The sequence below is a fragment of the Lipotes vexillifer genome, unplaced genomic scaffold, assembly GCF_000442215.2.
Source record: "Lipotes vexillifer unplaced genomic scaffold, Lipotes_vexillifer_v1.1 scaffold232, whole genome shotgun sequence".
NCBI classification, from domain to species: domain Eukaryota; kingdom Metazoa; phylum Chordata; class Mammalia; order Artiodactyla; family Lipotidae; genus Lipotes; species Lipotes vexillifer.
In genome coordinates, this window is record NW_006793997.1 from 802,541 (window position 1) to 825,741 (window position 23,201).

General features: G+C 40.0%; 1 protein-coding gene across 1 annotated transcript in view; it reads left to right on the forward strand.

The window, feature by feature from the left end:
* Nucleotides 1-21,232, forward strand: part of GDE1 (glycerophosphodiester phosphodiesterase 1) — a 23,168-nt gene extending 1,936 nt beyond the window's left edge. The window contains exons 2-6 of the mRNA XM_007466926.1: nucleotides 5,306-5,481; nucleotides 7,462-7,567; nucleotides 10,815-10,907; nucleotides 19,124-19,335; nucleotides 20,614-21,232. Of these exons, the coding sequence (XP_007466988.1) occupies nucleotides 5,306-5,481; nucleotides 7,462-7,567; nucleotides 10,815-10,907; nucleotides 19,124-19,335; nucleotides 20,614-20,761 (735 nt within the window). The 3' untranslated portion in view covers nucleotides 20,762-21,232. The remainder of the gene's footprint in view (nucleotides 1-5,305; nucleotides 5,482-7,461; nucleotides 7,568-10,814; nucleotides 10,908-19,123; nucleotides 19,336-20,613) is intronic.
* Nucleotides 21,233-23,201: the final 1,969 nt, after the last annotated feature.

Consider the following 23,201-nt stretch of genomic DNA (forward strand, 5'->3'; position numbering starts at 1 on the left):
TTGCGGTACGCGGGCCTCTCACTGTTGTGGCCTCTCCCGTTGCGGAGCACAGGCTCCGGACACGCAGGCTCAGCGGCCATGGCTCACGGGCCCAGCCACTCCACGGCATGTGGGATCTTCCCGGACCAGGGCATGAACCCGTGTCCCCTGCATCGGCAGGTGGACTCTCAACCACTGCGCCACTCTAGGGAAGCTGCACATGTCTTTAATATATGTAATTATGATAAATAACATTGCACCAAGCTGATTCCTGCTTTTAAGAGGAAATGAGATGTAATTTAGCTTGTTCAAATACAAGGTCATTATCAATGAACATTTTAGCCGTGACAGAATTTAGCTGCAGAAGACAAGGTCACGTTCTCCCTCTTGACTTCAAAAGAAATATGTAGTTTACTTCCTTCAAAGTTTGTTTTTTGTCCTGTTCTTTTTCACTTTGCTTGTTTGCAGCTCATAATTTATGTTCTTAAACATTCTATTATGTAAAAAGTCAGGGAAGACATTCTGACAGTGGTAGAATTTCTGGTAGATTATGGAATAGATAGAGAAGGAGAAACTTGAGAGCTGTGAAATGAATGCATTCCAAAAACAGAGTCACAATTATAAACAGTGACAGAAGCATGAACTCAAACGCACAGTCCACTCCACAGAGGGGCCACAGTGCAGCTTTAAAAGTATAATTCAGATTATATCATGCCCATATTTAAAACCCTCCAGTGTTTTTTCTATTGCAGTTAGGTAAAATCAAAACACCTTTCCATTTTGGACCTTTCTCAAAGCCCCAACTCCCTCTGTTTAAACCACCTTGGGTGTTTGTTAATGATGCTTTTGGCTTCATGTAATAGAGAATCTAACTTAAAATATTTCAAACAATAAGGGGACTGTCTCACATAGCAAGACTTGTGTGTGGGAGAGGTGACTTCCAGGATGGTTTATTCAACTGTTCAATTTGTGATTGTGGAGGACACCGTTTCTACTGATCTATCTGCTCTGCCACCTGCAGCATATTTACTAGCCCTCATTGTAGTTGCCAGGTGGCCATTGCAGCCCCAGGACTCACATTCTTACATATCAGCATCCAGCCTCAAGAAAAGGCTCTACTCCCTCTTCCATAAGTCTTCCCCAGAAGTCAGTCAGTCTCTCTCACTCTCTCTGACAGACGCACACGGAGGGGTTGGGAATAGTCCACTTACAGCAGAGGAGAAAGCTGAACACTGGGGAAAGAACAGCTCTCTACCAGCAGGGAAGAAGAAAGGGAATAGATCTGGGTAGGCAATCAGTCCTTTGTGGCTCCTTCCTACCTTGTGGCCTTTGTATTATATTTGCCATTTCTTCTACTTAGAAAACTCTTCCCCTGGATCTTTGTATTGTTGACTCCCTTTTATCACTAAGGTCGCAGCTCAAATGTCATATTCTTAAAGAGGCCTTCCCTGATTGCCTTGTCTAGTGACCCCCCACCTGCCTTAACTTTCACATTACCCTCTATTTTTTTCAAACATTTATCACTATCATAATACATGTAACATGTGTATAGTCTGTTTCTCTCCACTAAAGTGTAAGATCCATGTTCCTTTTCTTTCTTGCTCACCACTCTCTCCTCACTGTTTAGAACAGTGCCTGATACATAGTAGACACTCAATAAATATTTGTTGGAAGAATTGTGATGTACAAATAGGCAATAAGCCCATCAGAAAAGATACTCAACATTATCAGCCATCAGAAAAATGAAGTTCAAAACCACAGTGAAATACCACTTAATACCCACTAGGACAGCTATAATCAAAAAGACAGAAGTATTGGCAAGATTATGCAGCAGTTGGAACCTTCATGCACTGATGGTGGGAAACTAGTCTGGCGGTTCCTCAAAAGGTTAAATATGGGACTTCCCTGGTGGTGCAGTGGTTAAGAATCCACCTGCCAATGCAGGAGACACAGGTTCGAGCCCTGGTCCGGGAAGATTGCGGAGCAACTAAGCCCATGCGCCACAGCTACTGAGCCTGTGCTCTAGAGCCCGTGAGCCACAACTACTGAAGCCCACCCATCTACAGCCCGTGCTCCACAACGAGAAGCCACCGCAATGAGAAGCCCGTGCACCGCAACTAGAGAAAGCCCACGTGCAGCAATGAGGACCCAACACAGCCAAAAATTAATTAATTAATTAATTTTTTAGAAAAAGGTTAAATATAGAATTACCATCTGAAGCAGCAATTTCACTCCTAGGTATATACTCAAAAGAATTGAAAGCATGCATCATGCAAAAACTTGAACAGGATTGTTCATAGCATTATTCATAATAGCCAAAAAGTGGAAACAACAAAAATGTCCATCAGCTGTTGAAAGGATAAATAAAATGTGATATAGCCACACAATGGAATATTATTTAGCAAGAAAAATGAATGAAGTCCCCGTACATGTTATAACATGAATGAACCTTGAAAACAGTATGCTAAGTAAAAGAAGCTAGTCACAGAACACTGCATATTATATAATTCTATTAAATAAAATGTCTCAAATAGGCAAAGCCATAGAGAAAGAAGTAGATTAGTAGTTGCCAGGGACTGGGAGGGTTGGAGAGAGAAGTGGGGACTGACTGCTAATGGGTATGGGGTTTCTTTTTGGGGTGATGAAGATGTTCAGAAAGCGATTGTAGTGATGGTTGCACAACTGCAAATATGCTGAAAACCGTTGAATTGTACACTTTAAATGGATGAATTTTATGGTATGTGAATAGTATGTCAAAAGCCATATAAGTATAATGACTTTATTAAAGCAGACACTTTTTAAATCAACTTTGTCAAAGTATAATTTACATACAATAAAAGATACATTTTCAGTATACAGTTTGATGAGTTTTGATAAATATTTACACCTGGGTAGCCACCACCTCAATCCATTTCCATCACCCTAGAATGTTCCTTTGTGTTCTCTTTGGAGTCAACCCCTACTCCTGCCTCTGCCCCAAGGCAATCATTGATCTGATTTCTCTAACTATACTACACTATACTATTCTATTACTAAACTATTAGTATAGTTTCAGGCTAACATCTTAAGTAAAATTTTAATAAATTACAGTATTTATGTAGACTAGTTTATGTGAAGTGTGTATGTTTAGAAGAAAAATACTATTATAAGAAACTTCTTGAAATAAGAGTATGAAGTATATACTAATATGTGAATCAGATTCAGGGGTTTATCTTTTTGCCTCTACATAAAAGTATTGGGAAAGAAAGTTGAATGCAGTCATTAGAAGATCTGCTCTAAGAAGCTCTAGTACGGTGATTCTTTAATAGAACTTTTGTTTTTGGCCTTAATAAACTACACAGAAAAGACAAATAAATGAACTCATTACCTTTAGTATTCTTGCTAAAATACAGTGTCTCACCATTGTTATTTTTTGTTTTGTAGCCAAGTAACAATGGCCCTAATGGATAAAAGTATAATTGAACTGAATTACTAGCGTCAAGGAATAAGGTTAACATTTGTGTTACAGTGAGAGAGATGCACTGTGAATACTGGAAATGTGATCTTGTTTATGTTATAAAATATATAACCCATGTTGATTTACCAGTGCATTATTAAACTTAGAAAAGATATACCTTTTAATCTTACAAAAAGATGTACCTTTTAATCAGTGTAGATGTAAGCATTACATCTTATGTAATGACTTTTTCACTGAGGCATAAGTGTTTTTCTAGTCATAGTAGCTTATATTGAGTGCCACCTCTGAGCCAGGCTCCAAGCTTGGTGATTTACATACATTATTTCTAAATCCTCGCAACTCTTAAGATCATTAAAGAAGTGTCATCATAAAAATGATGAAACGGAGGCAAGAGTAATATTTGTAATTAGATGACACAGCCAGTTAGTGATGGAATTGGAATTTTTAGAGGGGGAAATCTTGGTCATATATGTGAAAATCAAACTTTGAAGCCTAGAAGAAAACAGTTGTTTATAAGTGGGGGTAAGAAAGGATTTAAATAAGATAGACAAATCTCCACCTATAAAGGACATAATTAATAAATTTGACTATTTTACAGTTAAAAACATGTTAACAAAACACAATAACAATGGCTAATGTTTATTGAATGCTTACTATGCACTAGTACAGTGCTGTATGTTGTTTATGGGTACTTAAGCGTGTAGTAAATACATAAAGACCTGTAAGGGAATGATATAGAAATTATGCACGTCCACTTGGCAGTTGCCTCTGGAGAAGAAGGGGGGAGGATTTTAGCTGTATCTGTAGTGTGATAGTAAAGTCATGTGGTTAAGAGTGTAGCCTCTACCACGTCCTAGTTTGTGTAACCCAGAGCAAGTTTCTTAATCTCTCTCTGTTTCCTCATCTGAAAATGAGCATGTTAATAGTACCTCCTGAAGGGTTGTGAGGATCAAATGAGTTAATACATTTAAAGCAGTTAGAATAGTGCCTGACAAATATAAAAGGCTCAGTAAATAATACAGCTATTATTGTTTTAGGGCAGCAGGAGATTGAAGCAAATATGGCAAAATGTTAACATCCGTTAAGTCTTTTTTTTGCTGTATACTACTATGTATGTTTGCAGTGTATGTTTGCATAATTTAAAAAAAAATTTAAAGTCTTTAAAGTCTTGATCATAATGAGTGTTTCACGTCTTCATTGTGACGAAGAAGCCAAGGAAGCAAATGTTGGATAGTGTGTCTCAGAGGAGCATGGCCCCTCAAACTTTATGTTCATGTTCTCTTTTTAGATAAATTCTTGTGCGCCTTATCGGGCTTACCAACTTGTTGGCCAACAGCCAGTGCTGCTCACATAAACAAAATCTAGCGTCCTCTAGCAGCAGTCTTGGTGTTTCTGCTCTAGAGGATGGAATTAAACCAGCAAAAACCTGGCTCGTCCTGTTTATGCCAAGGTAGTGCAATATCCAACTAATCAACAAACAACAGGGGAATCATCAGAGATACTGCACCAAAGACAGTGTAGATAAACAGTGAAATGTGACTAAATATTTGTAATTGTAAGCCATTAATGGTCCGTATAGTTAAAGCAACCAGAGAAAACAAATTCCAGAAGTCTCCCCATCTGCCACTCTGAGAGTGAGAAAAGTGGGGAAATTGAAGTTTTTAAGGAATCCATAAGTGTGGACACTGAAGTAAGGTTAACATCCATGAAAAAGAGAAATAGGTTGGGTTGCTCTTTGGTATAGGAAGGGAATAGAATCAGTAAGAGAAACTGTCTACTTAGCCAGACCTGTTGGTCATCTTTAGTGTTTAGATTGCAAAATGACATCTGTGGCCACTTGACATTAATATCGTTGGTGTTTTTGTTAAGGCAGCTAAGAATGGAGCAACAGGCGTGGAGTTGGACCTTGAGTTTACTTCTGATGGGATTCCTGTCTTAATGCACGATAGCACAGTAGATAGGACAACTGATGGCACCGGTCGATTGTGTGATTTGACATTTGAACAAATTAGGAAGCTTAATCCTGCAGCAAATCACAGATTAAGGTAAGTGGTGTATTGTCACCTAAACATATCTTTCAACTTGTGTTGGAGATCACAGAAAGACACTGGCACCTTCTAATTGCATCTTCTGCTCCAGAAGAGTTGTTTTGTTGTGTTTTGTTTTCAGCTGTGTACAAGTTTCCCAAGTAATGGGCAGGTGCCACGAACAACAGAAATATGGCATGAATGCTTTTCATCTTTTCCCACTGAGGCCAAATTTGGCTTCAGAATTATTCTCAAGACGATACTCTAATGTGACAATTACTTTGTACTGTCATATAAATTTATATATGTATATGTGGTGTGTGTGTGTGTGTGTGTGTGTGTGTGTGTGTGTGTGTGTGTGTGTGTGTGTGTGTGTGTGTGTGTGTGTCAGAGCTAATCGTATAAGATGTTCCAGAAGAAAAGGGTTCTATGATCAAATAAGATCCAACACTATACTTTAGATATTCCCCTTGGGGATAAACAGTTCACGTCAATCAATTCTTGCCTTTAACTTAGTGTTTCTAAAATGTATATGACCACAGAACCCTTGCCCTTCCCACCATTAACAACTATAAACACCTTGGAATTGGTATCTGGGTAATATACTTTGGAATGTGGTTATTTAAATCCCTCTCCTCTTGTCTTTGTAATACCGAAAAATGTGTTCTTACTGTAATTCATGTCATATCAATTCTCTGGTCAATTTATTTGACCCAGTGGTTAAACTGTAGTCCTCCCTAAAAGATGATTCAGACTTTATTTTCCTAGGAACTGAAAGAAATTAAAAGTCAGCCAAAGGAAGTCATACTTTAGAAAGAATATTAATAACACTTGAAAGTTCTGAGTCCAAGCTGCTGGAATTGCTCTCTGCTGTTACAGATATTTCATTGCTCAGCTGTAGGCAAGGGGAAGGCTGGTTTTAATATTACAGTGACACTGTAGCTAATAAGATGTCAAATTCAAAGTCAACACTTAACGCAAAAAATGCTTAGGGTCAGCATCACCCTTAAAATACTTTAAGAAGGCATGGTGTTGGAGCCAGTATACCATCTTAATGTCTTTAACCCAAGCAGTCTTTGTTCCATAGTTGAAAGGTTGCATTTTCTTTGCTTAAATACCAAATAATTGGCTTGTGTTTAGAGACTATGTTGTTGGAAAAGAAGGAAAGATTTCCGTCATGGGGTAAAATGCTCATCCTGAGAGGGGAGCATGGCAACTAAGACTAGCCAGCAACTAGCAAATTCATGACTAGCAAATTCATGACTAGCAAATTCATGTCTCTGATTCCCAGGGAATACTCACTGAATAGAGTGGCTGGCAGAATTCATGACTAGCAAATTCATGACTAGCAAATTCATGTCTCTGATTCCCAGGGAATACTCACTGAATAGAGTGGCTGGCAGAATTTGCTGTACTATTTATCTTTATCTTTTTTAAAACCAATATCTTACATTTGAATTAATACCGTTGAATTAGCATAAGTTAAATCATGTAGAGTGAAATTTTGTTATTTGAAAAAAGCTGATTTCTTCTATGTCAGGCACTTAACTTTCCTTTTCTTTTTCAGAAACTTATGTATTAGAAAATTATTTATTTTAACCAGTTTCACTTAAATGCACAACCATACAGTCAACAGATGTATATATAGCTAGGAATTTCTCCTGCATAAGGTTCTATTAGGGAAAGTACAATCTTAAGTCTCTGAGTTCTCCAAAGATGGCATATACTCTGCCCTTTAGTGAGTAGAGTTACTAATTATATTATAAATCCAGTGACTGCCTAAAAAATAAATGATTTTTGTTGTTGCTGTTCTGTGGCCAAGAATATCTTTAATTTGGTTTAAAAACATTATCCTTGGACTTTGGGATGGTTGGAGAAAGGAAGTTTGGGAAACACTCTTTTCCTTTGGTTGGGAGACATTTTTCAAATGTCTGTTTCACTAAACTTTTATCTTTTCCTTGTTCCTACAATGTACTATTCCTTTTCCCTCTCTTATAGGAATGATTTCCCTGATGAAAAGATTCCTACCCTGAGAGAAGCTGTTGCAGAGTGCCTAAACCGTAACCTCACAATCTTCTTTGATGTCAAAGGCCATGCAAATATGGTACAGTTTATACCATAGACTGCACTTTGGAAAAGACAGCTTTATTTAAGTGCTAGTTTGTTCCAAAATTAACTATATATTTTATTTTTTATATTCTTAAATTATTTTTACAAATTATATTTGCTTAATGGAAGTTTATAGTGCAAAAATCCACATCTTCAAGGAAACAGTAAATTATGGAACCTTTTAACCTTTGATGGAACCATTAAACAATCCCCAGTATTCGACAACTAGCACAAAACAGAAGAGTCAGGTTTCTTTTATTTGCATGAAACATTTACAAAAGATATTAAATGAACAGTAAAGAGGCACTTCTTTTTTTTTTTTGCGGCACGCAGGCCTCTCACTGTTGTGGCCTCTCCCGTTGCGGAGCACAGGCTCCGGATGTGCAGGCTCAGCAGCCATGGCTCACGGACCCAGCCGCTCCGCGACATGTGAGATCTTCCCGGACCGGGGCACGAACCTGTGTCCCCTGCATTGGCAGGCGGACTCTCAACCACTGCGCCACCAGCGAAGCCCCCAAGAGGCACTTCTTGAACAGAACACTTAAGTAACCTCATAAAAAGGGCTCCAGGAGTTGGACACAGGACCAGTTACATCTGGCTGATAAGAGTCTTAGACAACTCTGGACTGAATTTAAAGAAAACTCCTATATTTAAAGCTTCTGATAGCTAAGAGGATATCTGTCTTCTACAAGGATTTATCCCTTTTGTATGATTTCTATCCCTTACGTATAGTTTTGTTATTCTATGACTTGAGTAGTTATACTTATTTATTATAATTTCTTAAAATATGTATTACATTCTTAAATAAAATTTTGCTTAAATTTTAGAATATATACTTTTACTCATAAAAACACATTATTGCAGTGGAAATCAATGGTAAAATATGGTTCAGATTACATTTGTTCTCATAACCAGCTTTTCAAGTACAAATACATTTTTCAAGTACAAATGTAGTTGTACAACTTGGGTATTTTCCCCCAGCAATAATTATAATCAGTAATTCCCATCTACTGATGGAGAGTTCTGATGATACCAACTTTTTTTTTAATTAGCCCAGGATATTGTTGAAACCAGTTGTTAAAACCTGAAATATGAGCCTCTAACTTAAGTACAATAAACTCCCATTTTTGAAGAAAGAATGGTGCTCTGGCTAATTTATTATTTCTGGTAAACTGATAGTTCTATATGTTTAGGTTTTCCAGTCGGTCTGCATCAGAATCACCAGGAATACATATTAAAAATACAGATTTCTAGGCCATTCCACCCAGAGATTAAATCTTAAAAATGGCCAGGGTCATGGGGCTAAGGAACAAGATTTTAATTTATTTTTTAATTTTTTTTTGCGGTACGCAGGCCTTTCCCTGTTGTGGCCTCTCCTGTTGCGGAGCACAGGTTCCGGATGCGCAGGCTCAGCGGCCATGGCTCACGGGCCCAGCCGCTCCGTGGCATGTGGTATCTTCCCGGGCCGGGGCGCGAACCCGTGTCCCCTGCATCAGCAGGCGGACTCTCAACCACTGCGCCACCAGGGAAGCCCAAGGAACAAGATTTTTAATGAGCACCTCGGGTTTTATTGATGATAAAGGCCCATGTTTGGGAACCCTGATAGGTCCTATATTTCACCCATGGTGTACTGACCTTCATGATTATTTTCTTAGAATAAAGAGGGGTGAGGGAAGAGAAGAAATTTTTTTTTTTTTCCCAGCTATTTGAGCTTTCTGGTTGGGTGCTCACAGATGGTTTGGGCAGCATTGGGCAGAACATAGTGGTCTAATTCACCAAAATGGGAGCATAGGGACTTCACTCGTGGCACAGTGGTTAGGAATCTGCCTATCAATGCAGGGGACACGGGTTCAAGCTCTAGTCTAAGAAGATCCCACATGCCATGGGACAACTAAGCCCATGCGCCACAACTACTGAGCCTGCGCTCTAGAGCCCGCGAGCCACAACTACTGAGCCCGCATGCCACAACTACTGAAGCCCGTACGCCTAGAGCCCATGCTCTGCAACAAAGAGGAGCCACCGCAATGAGAATCCCGTGCACTGCAATGAAGAGTAGCTCCCACTTGCCGCAACTAGAGAAAGCCCGCACACAGCAACGAAAACCCAACGCAGCCCAAAAAATTAATTAATTAATTTTAAAAATGGGAGTATAAAGGAACAAGTGTTGGCATTAAATTGGAGACGGTAGAGTACAGGAGCCAAGATAACGGGCTTTGGAGATTGTGATTAAACTCTCACCTACTACAGTGTAACCTTAACCTTGATAAGCTTCTGTTTCCTTATGGGCAAAATGGGAACAATGTAAGAAATGACCACATAGGGTTGTTGTGAGAATCAGATAAAGAATGTAGGTGAAGCATCACACATGGTGCATGTTAGTTCACAGCAAGAAAACGACTTCGGCTCTATAGCTCACACTCTGTGATATTAGTGAAGGGAAGCACGACATGAATAATTTCTATGTTCTTTTTTATTTTGGGGAATGCATTTAGTTGCTTATATTTGGTTATAGGTTATGTGTGACTCCAAAAATTAGGGGTATTTCAAGAATTATGATGTAGCAACACCTAACGTCTGGTCATCTCTGTCGTTAGCTGCTACTGTTGCTCAGTGGCCAAATCTGTTAATTCACTAGAGGTTACAAAATATCAGTATTTTAATTCTATCCCTTCTTCATTTGGTAGCTGGTCTACTGCAAAAAGAAACTTCTGCTTTTCTTGGGAAGAGTTGGGAGACTCTTCCCAGTTTCTCCCTTGTCCCATTGCTTCTCCCTCCGTGTTGATGATGGATGACATTTCCTCTTAGTCGCCTAGACTGAGAAGATCTACCCTTTCTAGTTTGCAGACTGGTTGACTCCCACTTCAGCTAGGAAATGCAGAGGGAGATAGAGTTGTGGGTATAAAAGGACCTATCCTAGTGGCTAAACTAGAGTGTAAGGAAAAGATTTTTAAATTTTGCTTCCAACCTCCACTGGCCTGTAGTCTGCCATACTTTTCCAAAGTATGACAAAAAGAGGTGAGCCTCAACAAAATAGTAAAGCAGCAGTACCCCAGCTTCTTCCTTATCTGCTGATGTGAGTTTAAAATGCATCCTAGTGGATAATGCAACCTACCAAAACTCCTTTGCACATCCCCATATATTAGTAAACTTCTGATTTACTTAATAGAGTTGTACTTATATATAGTAGTTACTGGTTAGGACTACATTTTAATAGATTTTAAATACATGAATCTCTTTTACAGGCTACTGATGCTCTAAAGAAAGTATATATGGAGTTTCCTCAACTATACAATAATAGTATTGTCTGCTCTTTCTTGCCAGAAGTTATCTATAAGGTAAAATTCTGGGTTTTTGTTGTATATAATATTATGTTAGTTGGTGGTAATAATAGCAGTGGGCTAAATAAGCATAAGATAGATGCCTGTTAAACTGAACTGAATCAATTAAGAAACTTCTCTTTTTTTTTGAATTTTATTATTATTTTTTATACAGCAGGTTCTTACTAGTTATCTGTTTTATACATATTAGTGTATAGATGTCAATCCCAGTCTCCCAGTTCATCCCACCACCACCCCACCCGCACCCCACCCCCTTTCCCCCCTTGGTGTCCATACGTTTGTTCTCTACATCTGTGAAGAGACTCCTCTTAAATTAACAAAAATTCAGGAAGGGGAAAGTACTCGTACGCCGTTTTAAAATACCATGATTCCTTTTTAGCTCCTTCTTTCATGTTGTTTATAGGTTCATTCAGATTACTTTGGTAACATTCTCAGAACAGAATGAATTATATATCTCTCTTTTTTTTTTTTTGCCGTTCGCGGGCCTCTCACTGTTGTGGCCTCTCCCATTGTGGAGCACAGGCTTCGGACGCGCAGGCTCAGCGGCCATGGCTCACGGGCCCAGCCTCGCCGCGGCATGTGGGATCTTCCCGGATCGGGGCACAAACCTGTGTCCCCTGCATCGGCAGGCGGACTCTCAACCACTGCGCCACCAGGGAAGCCCTGAATTGTATATTTCTGTGTCTCACTGAGTAACAGCAGAATATACCTTTTTAAAAAATAAGTCTTATAGAGAATTTAAAATATGCATAATTTGAAATATGCAAATACGTAGATACTACAGCAAGCCCTCCCTTAACCATAATCCAGCTTGTTTCATCCATAACCCCATTTATCCCCAGAGTTATTTTTTTTTAATAGATCTTTATTGGAGTATAATTGCTTCACAATACTATGTTAGTTTCTGTTGCACAACAAAGCGAATCAGCCATATGCACACATATGTCCCCATATCCCCTCCCTCTTGAGCCTCCCTCCCATCCTCCCTATCCCACCCCTGTAGGTCATCTCAAAACACCAAGGCAATCTCCCTGTGCTATGCTGCTGCTTCCCACCACCCAACTATTTGACATTCGGTAGTGTATATATATCAATGCTACTCTCACTTTATCCCAGCTTCGCCCTCCCACCCCATGTCCTCAAGTCCATTCTCTACGTCTACCTCTTTATTTCTGCCCTGCAATTTTTTTTTTAATTCCTTTAAATTACCTTTTTTTAAAAAAATTCCATTTATGTGCATTAGCATACAGTATTTGTTTTTCTCTTTCTGATTTATTCACTCTGTATGACAGACTCTAGGTCCATCTACCTCACTACAAATAACTCAATTTCGTTTCTTTTTTATGGCTGAGTAATATTCCATTGTATATATGTGCCACATCTTCTTTATCCATTCATCTGTCGATGGACTTTTAAGTTGGTTCCATGTCCTGGCTATTGTAAACAGTGCTGCAATGAACATTGTGGTACATGTCTCTTTTTGAATTATGGTTTTCTCAGGGTATATGCCCAGTAGTGGGATTGCTGGGTCATATGGTAGTTCTATTTTTAGTTTTTTAAGGAACCTCCATACTATTTTCCATGGTGATTGTATCAATTTACATTCCCACCAACAGTGCAGGAGGGTTCCCTTTTCACCACACCCTTTCCAGCATTTATTGTTTCTAGATTTTTTGATAATGGCCATTCTGACCAGCATGAGGTGATACCTCATTGTAGTTCTGATTTGCATTTCTTTAATAATTAGTGATGTTGAGCATCTTTTCATGTGCCTCTTGGCCATCTGTATATCTTCCTTGGTGAAATGTCTATTTAGGTCTTCTGCCCATTTTTTAACTGGATTGTTTGTTTTTTTGATACTGAGCTCCATGAACCATTTGTATATTTTGGAGATTAATCCTTTGTCTGTTGTTTCATTTGCAAATATTTCCTCCCATTCTGAGGGTTGTCTTTTGTCTTGTTTATGGTTTTCTTTGTTGTACAAAAGTTTTTAAGCTTAATTAAGTCCCATTTGTTTATGTTTGTTTTTATTTCTATTACTCTAGGAGATAGATCAAAAAAGATCTTGCTGTGATTTATGTCATAGAGTGTTTTTCCTATGTTTTCCGCTAAGAATTTTATAGTGTCTGGTCTTACATTTAAGTCTTTAGTCCATTTGGAGTTTATTTTTGTGTATGGTGTTAGGGAGTGTTCTAATTTCATTCTTTTACATGTAGCTGTCCAGTTTTCCCAGCACCACATATTGAAGAGGCTGTCTTTTCTCCATTGTATATTCTTGCCTCCTTTGTCATAAATTAGGTGCCCATGTGTGTGTGGGTTTATCTCTGGGCATTCTGTCTTGTACCATTGATCTATATTTCTGTTTTTGAGCCAGTACCATACTATCTTGATTACTGTAGCTTTGTAGTATAGTTTGAAGTAGGGCAACTTGATTCCTCCGACTTCATTTTTCTTTCTCAAGATTGCTTTGGCTATTCGGCTATTCGTTTGGCTATTTGTATTTTGTGTTTCCATACGAATTGTAAAATTTTTTGTTCTAATTCGTGAAGAATGCCATTGGTAGTTTGGTGGGGATTGCATTGAATCTGTAGATTGCTTTGGATAGTGTAGTCATTTTCACAGTATTGATTCTTCCAGTCCAAGAACATGGTATATTTTTCCATCTGATTATGTCATCTTTGATTTCTTTCATTAGTGTTTTATAGTTTTCTGAGTACAAGTCTTTTGCCTCCTTAGGCAGGTTTTTTATTCTTTTTGTTGCAATGGTAAATGGAAGTGTTTACTTAATTTCTCTTTCTGATTTTTCATTGTTGGTGTATAGAAATGCCAGAGATTTCTGTGCATTAATTTTGTATCCTGCAGCCTTACCAAATTCATTGATTTGTTCTAGTAGTTTTTTGGTGGCATCTTTAGGATTTTCTATGTACAGTATCATGTCATTGGCACACAGTGACAGTTTTACTTCTTCTTTTCCAATTTGTATTCCTTTTATTTCTTTTTCTTCTCTGATTGCTGTGGCTAGGACTTCCAAAACTATGTTGAATAAGCGTGGCAAGAGTGGACATCCTTGTCTTGTTCCTGATCTCAGTGGAAATGCTTTCAGTTTTTCACCATTGAGTATGATGCTTGCTGTAGGTTTGTCATATACAGCCTTTATTATGTTGAGGTAGGTTCCCTCTGTGCCCATTTTCTGGAGAGTTTTTATCATAAATGGGTGTTGAATTTTGTCAAAAGCTTTTTCTGCATCTATTGAGGTGATCATATGGTTTTTGTTCCTTAATTTGTTAATGTGGTGTATCACATTGATTGATTTGCATATACTGAAGAATCCTTGCATCCCTGGGATAAATCCCACTCCATCATGGTGTATGATCCTTTTAATTTGTTGTTGGATTCTGTTTGCCAGTACTTTGTTCATGATATCTGCATCTATGTTCATCAGTGATATTGGGCTGTAATATTCTTTTTGTGTGATATCTTTTTCTGGTTTTGGTATCAGGGTGCTGGTGGCTTCGTTGAATGAATTTGGGAGTGTTTCTCCCTCTGCAATTTTTTGGAAGTGTTTGAGAAGGATCGGTGTTAGCTCTTCTCTAAATGTTTTATAGAATTCTCTTGTGAAGCCATCTGGTCCTGGACTTTTGTTTGTTGGAAGATTTTTAATTATGGTTTCAATTTCATTACTTGTGATAGGTCTGTTTATATTTTCTAATTCCTCCTGGTTCAGTCTTGGAAGGTTATATCTTTCCAAGAATTTGTCCATTTCTTCGTGGATGTCCATTTTGTTGGTGTATAGTTGTTTGTAGTAGTCTCTTATAATCCTTTGTATATCTGCGGTGTCAGTTGTGATTTCTCCCTTTTCATTTCTAATTTTATTGATTTGCGTCCTCTCCCTTTTTTTCTTGATGAGTCTGGCTAAGGGTTTATCAATTTTGTTTATCTTCTCAAAGAACCAGCTCTTAGTTTTATTGATCTTTGCTATTGTTTTCTTCATTTCTATTTCATTTATTTCTGCTCTGATCTTTATGATTTCTTTCCTTCTACCGACTTTGGGTTTTCTTTGTTCTTCTTTCTCTAGTTGTTTTAAGTGTAGGGTTAGATTGTTTATTTGAGATTTTTCTTGTTTCTTGAGGTGAGATTGAATTGCTATAAACTTCCCTCTTAGAATTGCTTTTGCTGTGTCCCATAGGTTTTGGGTTGTCATGTTTTCATTGTCATTTGTTTCTTTGTATCTTTTTATTTCTTCCTTGATTTCTTCAGTGATCTCTTGGTTATTTAGTAGTGCACTGTTTAGCCTCCGTGTATTTGGGTTTTTTTACAGTTTTTTTCCTGTAATTGATTTCCAATCTCATAACGTTGTGGTCAGAAAAGATGCTTGATATGATTTCAGTTTTCTTAAATTTTCCAAGGCTTGATTTATGACCCAAGATGTGATCTATCCTGGAGAATGTTCCATGTGCACTTGAGAAGAAAATGTATTCTGCCACTTTTGGGTGGAATGTTCTATAAATATCAGATCTATCTGGTCTGTTGTTTCATTTAAAGTTTCTGTTTCCTTATTTATTTTCCGTTTGGATGATCTGTCCATTGGTGTAAGTGGGGTGTTAAAGACCCCCACTATTATTGTGTTACTGTCGATTTCTCCTTTCATAGTTGTTAGCATTTGCCTTATATATTGAGGTGCTCCTATGCATAAACATTTATAATTGTTATAACTTCTTCTTGGATTGATCCCTTGATCATTATGTGGTGTCCCTCCTTATCTCTTGTAACAGTCTTTATCTTAAAGTCTATTTTATCTGATACGAGCATTGCTATTCCAGCTTTCTTTTGATTTCCATCTGCATGGAATATCTTTTTCCATCCCTTCACTTTCAGTCTGTATGTATCCCTAGGTCTGAAGTGGGTCTCCTGTAGACAGGATATATATGGATCTTGTTTTTGTGTCCATTCAGCCAGTCTGTGTCTTTTGGTTGGGGCATTTACTCCATTTACATTCAAGGTTGTTATCAATATGTATGTTCCTATTACCATTTTCTTAATTGTTTTGGGTTTGTTTTTGTGGGTCTTCTTCTGTTGTGTTTCCTGCCTAGAGAAGTTTCTTTAGCATTTGTTGTAAAGCTGGTTTGGTGGTGCTGAATTCTCTTAGCTTTTGCTTGTCTGAAAATCTTTTGACTTCTCCATCAGATCTGAATGAGATCCTTGCTGGGTAGAGTAACCTTGGTTGTAGGTTTTTCTCTTTCATCACTTTAAGTATATCCTGCCACTCCCTTCTGGCCTGCAGAGTTTCTGCTGAAAAATTAGCTGATAACCTTAAGGGGGTTCCTTTGTATGTTATTTTTTGTTTTTCCCTTGCTGCTTTTTATATTTTTTCTTTGAATTTAATTTTTGTTAGTTTGATTAATATGTGTCTTGGTGTGTTTTTCCTAGGGTTTATCCTGTATGGGACTCTCTGTGCTTCCTGGATTTGGGTGACTATTTCCTTTCCCATATTAGGGAAGTTTTCAACTATAATCTGTTCAAATATTTTCTCAGCCCTTTCTTTTTCTCTTCTTCCTCTGGGACCCCTGTAATTCAAATTTGGTGCATTTAGTGTTGTCCCAGAGGTCTCTGAGATTGTCTTCAGTTCTTTTCATTCTTTTTTCTTTATTCTGCTCCTTGGCCGTTATTTCCACCATTTTGTTTTCCAGCTCACTTATTCGTTCTTCTGCCTCAGTTATTCTGTTATTGATTCCTTCTAGTGTATTTTTCATTTCAGTTATTGTGTTGTCCATCTCTGTTTGTTTGTCCTTTAGTTCTTCCAGATCTTTGTTAAACATTTCTTGTATTTTCTCAATCTGTGCCTCCATTCTGAGATTCTGGATCATCTTTACTATCATTGAAATTACTCTGAATTATTTTTCTGGTAGATTGCCTATTTTCTCTTCATTTATTTGGTCTCGTAGGTTTTTGCCTTGCTCCTTCATCTGTGACATATTTTTTTGCCGTCTCATTTTTTTTTTTAATGAGTGGGATTGTGTTTCTGTCTTACTGGTTGTTTGGCCTGAGGCTTCCAACACTGAAGTTTGTAGGCTATTGGGTAGAGTTGGGTGTTGGTGCTGAGATGAGGAACTCTGTTAGACCTCACTCTGATGAATACTCCCTGGAGTCTGAGGTTCTCTGTTAGTCCAGTGGTTTGGACTCAGAGCTCCCACTGCAGGAGCTTCAGCCCGACCCCGGGCTCATGAACCAAGATCCCGTGAGCCACGTGGGGTGGCAAAAAAAAAAAGAGAGAGAGAACAGTAACAAAGTAAAAAATAAAATTATACTAGGAAACACCAGATATGTTAGAAAGAATATAAAAATTAAAATATAGATGAATCAACAACTGGAAGGTACATCAGTACCACAATACTGAAAAAGAGGAGGAGGGAAAATAAAAAACAAGGGCTGGGGGGAAGGGCTTGGTGGTGGGGGCGGGGCCTAAGCAAGGGCAAGGTTTGGGCAGTGGGCAGGGCCTGTGCTCAGGACCCACAGGGCTAGAAAAGGCCCTGGGGGCTGTGGGGGTGGGGCTTAGGCCCAAGGAACAGAAGGGGCCCAGGCGAGCCCCCTACCCCTGGTCTCAGGGGGTGGGGGACCTCACCTGGGAGCCCAGCAGGCTTCCTGGGCTCGAGTGGGCGGGGCCCTCCTCTCCTCTCCTGCTCCTCTGGTCTGGGAGGGCCCCTCCCACCTGCCTCTCCTGATGTCCCTGACCTCCCTCCTATGCCCCCAAGGACCCATGCGGCCTGGAGAGGGCTTTGGAGTACAGCGGGGACTGGCCTGGGGGCTCAGCAGGCTCCCTAGCCCGAGTGGGCCAGTCGATCACCCTCCAATCCTCTCCCCTTCTCCTGGAAGGCCCCTCCTGCCTACCTCTCCTGATCTCCCCAGCCTCAGGGGCTCAGATCCTGTCTGGCGTCCACTTCTCCCCTCTCAGTCCCCCTACATCCTACCGGTTCACTTTGGGGTTCCTTCCGTCTCCTTGGGCGTCAAGAGTTCCCCACCAGCAGCTGGCGGGCACCCTCGTTGTGGGGAGAAGCTAATTCCGCGTCTTCCCACACCGCTGTCTTGACTCCGCCTCCTCCCCAGGGTTATTTTGAAGCAGATTCCAGATATCATACCATTTTATCCATGAAAATTACATTAAGTATCCTTAAAAAGTGATTCCTTTTTTTTTTTTTAACATAACCACAATACCATTATCCCATCTAAAACCACTAACAAGAAGTCCTTAAGATCATCAAATATGCAGTGTATAAATCCCCCTTGTCATGTATTTATTGAAGAAATTAAGTTGTTTTGTAGAATTTATTTAACAGAGTTTGGATTTTGCTAATTATGCCATGGTACAATTTAACACATTCATCTCCTTTGTATATTTCCTATAAATTGGTAGTGAGAGCTGAAGGCTACCCAATAGGCAAATAAATGCTTAATCCTGTCCTTTATTTACCAGCTTCCAAAATAATGAGTTGGTTCTTCAACAGTGACCAACACAGCATGTATTTAAAATTTTGCAGTAAGGGTGGATGGAGCCTACTGGGATATAAACTGTCATTGAGATGAATAGTGTCCTGGGGCTTCTAGACATTTGGATCAGTGTTTCCCAAACTTCCTTGACCAGAGGCCTTTAAAATGTGTGATACCTTTTCCAGAGGATCATAGAGCACAGACTAAGAGAATTCCATCCATATCCCCCATTTGTCTATTGCTCTGTCCTTGTCCCTGCCCCCACTTCTCTCCCTTCTCACCCCATTTCCCTGCCCCCCACAACTTTTTTTCAGCCATCTTCTCTAAAAAGGATCAAAAACTAACGAGCCCATCTTGAAATGATCATGGTTCCATCTTCACTGTGTTCTGATTATCTCTGGCCATAATTTAAATCAATATCCAATTGAAAGTTACTCTTTGTGACATTATTAAAATTTGACCCTGAGGTTATAATGTTCTCATTTTAAAGATAGTATTGCAGTTCTTTTAGGATTGTGGAGGAAGTGTTCGCATTTATACTATATATTAAATGCTTTACATTCAACACACTATTTTCTTAAAGGGTTTATGATGTAGTATTTATTTAGTAGACATGGGGGGCAGCATACCTCCTTGTACAGACTGAGTACACTGGCTAAATCTAACGAACAAATGAGAAGTATTGGCCTTAAGATAATGATAATTGCTTTATTTTCCAAAATTCCTTTCAGATGAGACAAGCAGATCAGAATGTAGTAACAGCTTTAATTCACAGACCTTGGAGCCTTAGCCATACAGGAGATGGGAAACCACGCTTTGCTACTTTCTGGAAACAGTCCATGTTTGTGGCATTGGACATTTTGCTCGATTGGAGTATGCATAATATCTTGTGGTACTTGTGTGGAATTTCAGCTTTCCTCATACAAAAGGATTTTGTATCTCCGTAAGTTGGAAGATTTTTTTTATCTTCTCCTGATACATTTCCTGAATGTTCTTCTTGGAAAGGGAGGATTAACAGTGGACACCTGGATTGGTTCCCACCCACGAAGCCCACCATGCCTTTATTAAGTTGAAATGCCACTAGCTTCTTAGGTGGGAAGAGTTTAGGCATATTTCACTGTTTCCAAAACAAGTTGATCAAATATTCTTAGGTTTTAGTGCATTTTAAAGAAAAAATAAACATGCCAAACTATGATGTCAGAGACAGAGACAGAGAGACTGTATTTCCTTGTGATTGGCTCCCTTTAAAAACCAACATAGGATCTAGGGCAGAACCACAATGAAGATGTCTTGTGGGCACCTACCTCATCTATCCCAACTTTCCTTCTGCTCCCCTATATATTACAGGCTCCACTCCATTGCTCCCAGGAAACTTTCCATTCCCTAACCTGCTAGCAATCTCTGAATCTTTATTTTGGCAATTTTATAGCTGTGTTTTTCAGGTGGTTACAGTTGTAAGTTTCATATTATTTCAGGCATGTGTGCATTCAGTTCAATAAATATTTGTTGTATGCCTGCAGTATTGCAAGGTACTGTATTAAGAAGCTGAAGATGCTGTGGTAAAGAAAGAAAGCCACAGTCTGCCCTCATGGAGTTTATAGTCAAGTGGAAGAGATAAATGCTAATCAAATAAAGATCCAATAAACATAAAATTAGCGCTAAGATAAATGCTGTGTAAGAGAGAACAGTGCACATATGCTGTTTAATTTGTCCTAGTCGAGGGAGTCAGGGAAAGCATCCCCAAGGAAATAACAGCTGAGCTAAGATCTGAAGGGTGTGTAGGAAATGAGGGGATTGGGGGTGGAGGTCCAAGTCAGAGGGGAAGACACGTGCAAAAGTGCTGTGGCAGGAAGGAGCCTGGTTCTTTCAAGGAACTGCAGGAAAAATCAGTACGCACACAGAGTACAGCACAGAAAAGAAGGGGGGAGTGTGGTGTAAGATGAGGCCAAAGAGACAGGTGGGACTAGGCTAGGTACAGCCTCCGGTAGGGGTTCGGGGTGGGGGGGTCTTCAGCAAGTGGCTGAAGTGTTGAAAGCCGCAGCGGCGTGGAGGAGGTGCTCATGCTGGGTTTGGAACACCCTCTGGCTGCAGTGCGGAGGCCAGTTAAGAGGCTCCTTCTAGAGGCTGTTAGTACTCAGCGAACACCATATTTAGTGACCATTGTAGATTCCTGAGACAATTGGCATTATTCTAACAAGGTTGGTTTTTCCTCTTTCTCCAGGGACTATTTGAAGAAGTGGTCAGCTAAAGGCATTCAGGTTGTTGCTTGGACTGTTAATACTTTTGATGAAAAAAGTTACTATGAATCCCATCTTGGTTCCAGCTATATCACCGACAGCATGTTGGAAGACTGCACACCTCAGTTCTAGACTTTTCCCCCAGGGAGGAAACACGGGTACAGAAACTGCCTGCTGGCCTCATGGAGGAATATCAGTATACCCAAGCCCTTGCAGGATCAGGTGGCTCACACAAGTAATAGTCGGTAACTGGGTATTTACCTGAACCAAAGCAAAACCCAGTGTTGCCACCATGCTCCATGAAATGCCTGAGTTCAAAACCGATGCTCTTGAAAGTCTGGGTCTGCAAAAAGGCACAACACTCTTGCCCCGACCTAGCTGAGGCACGCACTGAAGCCCAGTGAAGATAAGCACAGATTGAATTGTGCAATTTGGGGGTGCAGATGCAAATGCATGGAAAATGCATGATCACTCAGAGTTGACGTTTTAAAACTTGATACACATACATATTTAAAATATTTGTATCCAGCTATGTTATCAATGTACTATAGACATCAAACTTGTGACCATACTAATAAAATCATTAAAAGGAGCACTAAGGGAAAACCATGTACCAAGCATCATATCCTAAGACATAAAGAATTTAAGGGAGCTGCTGTTTCCAACCCAGTGGCCAGGGCCCCTGGTGAGACATTGCTGTGAAGCAAAGAAAATGGTAAGGAGGTCTTAATATCAGTCTGAGGGATTGTTTATGGTATCTAGAAATAAGAGGCTACAAACCACTAGGGGGCAAGCTGCTCTACAGCAGATGATCACAGACAGAACTAGAAGAAACTTCCGGGAACATCTAGGCTTAGCCTCATTTTACAAATGAGAAAACTAAAATCTGGAAGGGAAGGGTCTTCCCAGAAATGACAGCTGTGACATAGAGCCTGATCTCTTGATAAAATTTCTTGTTTACTATTTACCAGGAACTTCAGTGGTTTAACATGCATTATTTTAATTAACCCTCACAAAAATCTTACAGAGATATTAATCTCTTTTTACTGATAAGGAAACCGAGGTACTGCAAGGTTAAAGTCACTTACCCAAGGTCTCAGATTCCTTGGTGTAACTGGTATTCAAGTCCAGGTCAGTCGGTTCAGAGAACCACTCACCTTGTCTGCCTTTATAACGTAGAGCCCTTGATTCCCAGCTCTGCTCTTTCCCATGTGAGCTTCCAGGGGTCTTATTGTGAACTTAAGTGGCATCATTTAAAATGAAGTTGAGTGGCGCAGTGGTTGAGTCTGCCTGCCAATGCAGGGGATACGGGTTCGATCCCTGGTCTGGGAAGATCCCACATGCCGCAGAGCAACTGGGCCCGTGAGCCACAACTACTGAGCCTGCGCGTCTGGAGCCTGTGCTCCGCAACAAGAGAGGCTGCGATAGTGAGAGGCCCGCGCACCACAATGAAGAGTGGCCCCCGCTTGCCACAACTAGAGAAAGCCCTCGCACAGAAACGAAGACCCAGTACAGCCAAAAAATAAATAAATAAATTTATAAAAATAAATAAATAAATGAAGTTGAGTCTTCAGAAAATTGCAAAGCTCGCTCTCTCCTCTAGCTGCCCCACACCCCCACCATTCAGCCCTATCTGGCCTTGATCACAGGCCCACAGCTTAGTCATGACTTCCCTCCTGAATCTTCATGGGTCACCGAGCTCGGCCACCAGCCCACACAGCTGGATGGTGGTGAGAAGCAGACTGATTTTTGCTATAGTTGGTGTTGGCAGGAGGACAATAAATGAGGCTTGGGATGTTTACAAATGAATTTTCTTGAATTTTAAAATGAACAGCAGAACAGAGATTCAGTGAATGGAACAGATATCTAAACTGCATGACTTCCATGCCACGTTATGACTAGAGTGACAAGAGGAAGAGAAAGGAACCAAAGAAAACATCTGAGGACTGAATTCCCCCTTTGGCTTACCTGCAGAGGCTATACAGCAACTGACAGGGAAGAAATTCTCTTGGGGGCAGCACAGAGTTCACAACATCCCTTCTGTGGTGTGAAGACCTTTTGAGAGCCAGGAGTTCTCTGTCTCTTGACCTTTGTCCCAAATCCGTATTGCACTTGACTCAGCCAGGCCCAATTGAGGATTGAGATCCTATGCTAAGGTGGTCGTGGGCCTTGAAGAATGGAGAATTCAGATGAAGAAAGAAGGTGTTAATTACTTACTTGGAAGGTTTAGTAAAGGGGTTAAAAACAGGATTTTATTTTTTTGGCTACACTGGGTCTTCTTTGCTGCGCGCGGGCTTTCTCTAGTTGTGGTGAGCTGGGGCTTCTCGGCTACTCTTCGTCTCAGTGCGCAGGCTTCTCATTGTGGCGGCTTCTCGTTGTGGAGCACGGATTTCAGTAGTTGCAGCACAGGCTCAGTAGTTGTGGCTCACGGGCTCTAGAGTGCAGGCTCAGTAGTTGTGGCTCACGGGCTCTAGAGTGCAGGCTCAGTAGTTGTGGCGCATGGGCTTACTTGTTCCGCGGCATGTGGGGTCTTCCCGGACCAGGGCTTGAACCCGTGTCCCCTGCATTGGCA